The sequence below is a fragment of the Sinocyclocheilus anshuiensis genome, unplaced genomic scaffold (assembly GCF_001515605.1).
Source record: "Sinocyclocheilus anshuiensis isolate Anshui unplaced genomic scaffold, SAMN03320099.WGS_v1.1 scaffold161, whole genome shotgun sequence".
Classification (NCBI taxonomy): Eukaryota; Metazoa; Chordata; class Actinopteri; order Cypriniformes; family Cyprinidae; genus Sinocyclocheilus; species Sinocyclocheilus anshuiensis.
The window spans coordinates 1-6,278 of record NW_015539832.1 but is presented as its reverse complement, the minus strand read 5'-3'; the positions used below and the strand labels follow the sequence as shown (position 1 = coordinate 6,278).

The window sequence follows — 6,278 nt, the reverse complement described above, 5'->3', positions numbered from 1 at the left end:
CCCCTCTATACCCTCTTGGGACCTGACTCTAGTGCTCACAGCACTACAGCAGGGCCCATTTGAGCCTTTGCAGGCGGTCGAGCTGAAGTTTCTGTCAATGAAAAATCGGCTCCTGCTTTCATTTGCCTCCATCAAGAGGGTAGGGGACCTGCTGAGATCCCAATTCGTCGGTCATCCGACGTGACGTCTCCGCTCCCTCCTTCATGGAACGAGGGTTACCATATGTAACCGAGACGTTACTTGTAATATATTGCCCCCAACACTGATTATATGTTTAACCACTATAGAGACATCAGAGCCAGCTGCAAATTCCAGAAGATCTGAACGAGTTGAGGCTGCTCTCGGCGGGTTCATGAGCACTGATGCCCTGGAGCTCACATCTCCAAAAGCACCAAAGCTAATTTTTTAAAGGGCACCTATTATGCCCCTTTTTACAAGATGTAATATTGATCTTGGGTGTCCCCAGAATGTGTCTGTGAAGTTTCAGCTCAAAATATCCCACAGATCATTTATTATAACAAATGGAAAATTACATTTTTTTGGGCATGTCTAAAAAAAGTGCTGTTTTGGTGTGTATCACTTTAAATGAAAATGAGCTGCATATTCCCTTTAGAAGAGGGCGTAGCATACACAGCTCTGCATTGCATACCTACTGCAATAAACAGCCAGTAGAAGCAACATGACTGAGAGCAAGAGAACCGGTGTTCAGCCGTACATATGGGAAGCCAAACACTCTGAAAGTGGGACGAAGCTGTGCAATGTTACAATGAGCTCACGAACATACTTAAAATACTGCAATAACATATGCACACAAAGAAGGTTAAAACGTTAGCTAAGCACTAGAATAATATTACATTCACAAAGCAGTCTGGAGTGAAATAATTTGTTAGGCAGATTTTGAGGCGCATTACCTTCAAAAATAGAAGTAATGCACTGCGTCCTCAGCAGCTCAGATGTTGGGAGAAAATGAAGACTCTTATGTTCAGTCTTACAAGCAAACACAGAACACCGGGATTGCTTACAGACAATTGTTGACGTTACAGCAGCTCGAGTGCAAAGAAATTCGAGGACAGCATACAACCAACACAACTCGCTGAGGGCGGAAACTATGGCAATGCAGGACTGCCGGTCAACGGCCATGTGATGTCATATTGCTTTGAGAATCAAAATGGCATGCCTAATGAGACTGCTTTGGTTTAATGGGGATTAAAAAATAAGGAGTGGGTGGATTTGTATCATTGTAGGGTGGTTGTGTTCACACACTGACACACATTCATGTCCAAACACCATGCAAAAGTGGTTTTTGCATAATAGGTGCCCTTTAAATAGATGTTATCTTTATTAACTAACTGCATATTTGAAGTCTAAAGTACATTCTTGCCTAAAAAAACTCTTAGAACTACATTTGTGACACAAAAAAACAGTATTATTTGTATGTATATATATATATATTAGGGCTGTCAGTTTAACGCGTTAACTTCATTAAGGAAGCAGCTATTTACACTAAGTGCAAATACCTATAGATTCTGTTTACACTGTTAAAACAGCAAGATTTTCTGCTATTTATACTACTTATTGCAAATAGTAGCAATTATCTGCACCTCAGTATTGTAGTACATTATAAAACAGTATGCAATAATAATGTATTGAGTGTAAATTATAATTTTAATTAAAACTATATGAGTAAAGTTTGATGTCAAACTTTAAATTTGGCTTGAAAAAGCCAGGCCAGAAAGGTTGAAAACATTGTAATAGCTTTAAGTAGTTCTACAGTTTCAAGTTTGAATGTTTTGAAGGCGATTCTAGCATTATTAGCATGTTACTAGCGTGTTGCTAGCATGTTTCTAACATGATTAGCATGCTTATAGCATGATTAGCATGTTGCTAGCATGATTAGCGTGTTATTAACATGTTGTTGGCATGATTAGCACGTTACTAGCATGTTACTAGCATGGTTAGCACGTTATTAGCATGATTCTAGCACAATTGGCATAGTCTAGTCTAGGTTTTCAACAAATGTTTCTCAGTTTATCAGCATATTAGCATGATTTCTGAAGGATCATGTGACACTGAAGACTGGAGTAATGATGCTGAAAATTCAGCTGCGCATCAAGGGAATAAAACACATTTTAAAATGCATTCAAATAAAAAAACAGTTGTTTTATATTGTAATAATATTTCACCATCATTTGGAGATCATTGGAAATTCTCAGGGTTTGAAACATGTATCAAAACAATTTGAATTGACCCTAAAAATTATATGAAGTGGTTCAAAATTATTTTCTAATGCAAGCGATTTTAGCGAAAAAAAAAACAAAATACTAACAGGTCTCTTTCTCTTTCTTTCTGGCTTTGTTGTTACAGTCTGATGATCTGGATCCCTTCCAGGACATTTTAGAGGACAGCGCGTACACTACTGATGTCGGCATTCCCAGTCCCAAACCAAAATTTCCTCCTTGCAAAGAAAGCAAAAAGGACCTGATAACGTAAGCAAAACGGGGGAATGATGTGATCACCCTCCACAACTCTTCCTGTTCCTCTTCTCCTCTTTATCTTCTCTTGCTCTCAGCTTTAGAGCTCAGCACTACTGCATGCCACATGATCGAACATAAACGTAGAGTCGAGTACACTTATTTTTTGAATGCTTTATCGATTTAAAAAATAATTTCATTCGAGCCGTCCATTGCTCAGCTTCTCTCTAGTAGGATGTGATGTGATTTAGGACTCGCACACTCTTGCAGACAGTGAAGCTAAACTGGAAACAATGAACGAGAAACAAAAACGATAAAAACAACATCATAGATATTTGGGCAACACTTTGCGTTAACAACCAATCAGAGTTCAGGTTCAACTAGGCACCAATGCATAGGCTGTTACTGGACCAAAAAGGTAATCGAATTAGGGCTGTCAATTTAACAGATTCATTTAATGATTTAAAGATAAACAAATTAAAAAGGAGTGCATTTAATAATGCATCAAATCAAGTTACATTTATTTTTTTGTTGTAAGCAAGAGTAAACACTTCTCAAAAAGCATCAATGAAGATGTGATTCAGTTGTCTTTAAAAAAAATAAAATAAAAATGGCCAGTTGTCAAAGCCTGATTTGATTTTCCCAACTTAAATTAGCCGTCATTTAGGCAACAATGTAGAGAAATATAGGCTATATGGTTTTAATTTCTGCAAGTAGCTTTTAGAGTTACTCAAATGCAACAGCTTCCTTATTGTGGTTGAATGTTACTTATATCGCAGTAAAGATTTTTCCCATTATTGGAGCACGCTTGTAGTATAGCACATTCATGTTTTGGTGAATCTGCAGGAATTGTGATTAATTTGATTAATTAATCAACATATCATATAATTAATCTGATAGAAAATGTAAACAAACTGGCAGCCCTAATAAAAACATTTGTACATGTTTCTACATGTACCCCTGTAATGCACACAGAGGTGTTGTAATGCTCATGTGGGGACTCGATTGAAGTGTTGCCACTTTTTACCAGGCTTTTTCTTTTGTCAAATGCACTATTCAGGTGTAAAATGCTCTTTTAGGACACAAAAGTGACCCGTTCCATTTGCTAGACAATATAAGAAGGCAAAAAGTTATATTGAAATATATTGAGGGTACCATAAACCAGCTTCTGCTAGGTGGCGCTAAGCAGTGATATTTTAGTTTTGTATTTTGTATGAAAGTTATCCCAGTACAGATTATGTTTATGTTTTCAGGTGTCCAGTCCCTGGTTGTGATGGTCAAGGTCACATAACGGGCAAATATGCGTCACACCGCAGCGCGTCAGGCTGCCCTCTAGCAGCCAAACGACAGAAGGACAGCTATATCAATGGATCCCAGTTCACATGGAAGGCTGGGAAGACGGATGGCATGTCGTGTCCCACTCCAGGCTGTGACGGCTCTGGACATGTCAGCGGCAGTTTCCTGACCCACAGAAGGTTAAACATAAACAAATAATTTATTTTGAATGTAGTTAAGCCAAATAAAAAAAACAAATCCCAGTTAAATATATCTGAAAATGTAGGCTTATTCATTAATTTCTTTCATGTCACAAAAAGCAATAGACTTTATGATTAGCCAATGGGAATCTACTTTTCAAACAAGAACAAGACCAACAGAAAATCATGAACTGATGGTAGCAATGCTTTCAGGGGTGTGTTGAGAATGGAATACTAGTGTACTGCATACTGTGTTGCTGTGCATACTATTTTTATTTAGCATACTACATAGTATACAACATATAATGTGTACTATACTATTTTTGTTTGAGTATTCCATGCATACTGTTCAAGTGAACAGTATGCATACTGCAGATAGACCTAAGAGAAGTATGATAGTATGCTATTTTAAACAGCACTAGCCAATATTTAGGTGAGAGCGCCCTCTGGTGCTGTGTTAGTGCTGTAGCAGGTGCATTAATCGCAACATATTGTATAGTGATTAAAACAGTTATCAACTTCTGCAAAGAATATTTTTTAAAGTTTTGAGGTCGGTAAGAGTTTTTAATGTTTTTGAAAGACATCTCTTATCCTCATCAAGGCTGCATTTATTAGACCACAAATATATAGTTCAGTCATGAAACTCTAGATGGTGCATTCTGACGAGGTGTTAACGTAACTGATGATATTCAGAGAGTTAAACGACTTGGCACAAGCTGGCACTTGGCACTTGGTTCATGCTGCATATGCAGCCAATGAGCTTACTGCCTTGCATTTATATGGCTGGCTAGCACTCACTTGAGATTCCTGCAGCGCGCTTTCAGAGTTCTCCAAAACCCTCCACCTTCCCCAGCTCCACCTGTATAGATCTGCTACGGGTTATTTTATATGCTATTTGTGCAGCAGCAGTATGTCTTAAGTACTCACGGCACCATATCGCCATATGCATTGGCAGTTGCATGTTCCTGTACTTGCTTGCAGCGGCAGCAATAATCTACAACTACAGCAATAACCAACAGCAGCAGCACTTCAGCAGCAGCATAGCAGATCTGTTCCGCCAAGACCAAATACATTAACATTGTCATATCCATCACCATGCTAAAATGTTCCGATAGTTGTCATGATTGAAATACAGAAAACAGTAATATTGTGAAATATTATTACAATTTAAAATAACTGTTTTTGCTTCTTAATATATCTGTAATTAATTTTTGTTAAGGATTATTTAATGAATGGAAAGTTCAAAAGAACAGCATTTATTTGAAATGGAAATCTTTTGTAACATTATAAACGTATACTTTTACTGTCAAAATTAAATGTGTTCTTGCTGAATAAAAATATTGTATACTATCTTTTTAGATATCAAAAGTGTTAATAATCCATATTTCATGCTCTCTTATTTTTACAGTCTCTCTGGTTGCCCACGTGCCACGGCAGCAATGAAGAAAGCCAGACTATCAGGAGTGGAGATGCTCACAATAAAACAGCAAACAAGCAATGGTAAAAGAAAAAAAAAAGTTTAAAGTTTCACATTACACTGTAGAGCTCAGTCACCAGTCACCAAGATGTTTCACTTTAATTAAGAAATGCAGCTGATGACAGTTATACATATCATGGTTTTTAATGCTTGGAAATAATTCAAACCAACTGAGAGTTTATGCGAGCACAATTAGTTAGCATGCAGTAAGACAAAACAGTGTTTTTATGTGCAGGTATGTATTCTTTTTCTGCTATAAATTGTGTTTGTCTGTTCTCACTCCAGGTTTAGACTGTGATGCAGATGTTAAACAGCTGGATGAAGACATTAAAGATTTAAATGAATCAAATTCACAGGTGGAAGCGGATATGATCAAACTTAGAACACAGGTAAGGGTATTTATAGAATGAGTTTTGTACTCCATATATGAGTATTAACTTAGTCCGTTACCAGTCAATGTTTGGAATAATTACATTTTTCTTTTTTTTTTCTCTTTGGAAAAGTCTCTTATGCTCACCAAGGCTGCATATATACGTATGTATATAAAAAGTAAAAACAGTAATATTGTAAATTTTATTACAATTTTAAATAACTGTCTTCTATTTGAAAATGTTTTCAAATGTAATTTATTGCTATGATTTTTCAGCATCATTACTCCAGTCTTCAGTGTCACATGATCCTTCAGAAATCATTCTAATATGCTGCGTTGCTGTGTTTCTGATTATCAATGTTGAAAACAATTCAGCTGTTTCATACTAGGGTTACACTAGTGTTCATACACCATTATTTAGAAGTTTGGGGTAAGTAAGTTCTTATTAATCAATAATACTGAAAAACTTTGCTTGGTTTCCATTA

The 6,278-nt window shown here is 36.7% G+C and overlaps 1 protein-coding gene across 1 annotated transcript in view; it reads left to right on the top strand.

Annotated features, from left to right (window-relative positions):
* myt1lb (myelin transcription factor 1-like, b) overlaps positions 1–5,812 on the top strand; it is a gene marked incomplete at its 3' end in the record, with an annotated part of 141,494 nt that extends 135,682 nt beyond the window's left edge. The window contains exons 14-17 of the mRNA XM_016480462.1: positions 2,365–2,486; positions 3,725–3,946; positions 5,355–5,446; positions 5,709–5,812. Of these exons, the coding sequence (XP_016335948.1) occupies positions 2,365–2,486; positions 3,725–3,946; positions 5,355–5,446; positions 5,709–5,812 (540 nt within the window). The remainder of the gene's footprint in view (positions 1–2,364; positions 2,487–3,724; positions 3,947–5,354; positions 5,447–5,708) is intronic.
* Positions 5,813–6,278: the final 466 nt, after the last annotated feature.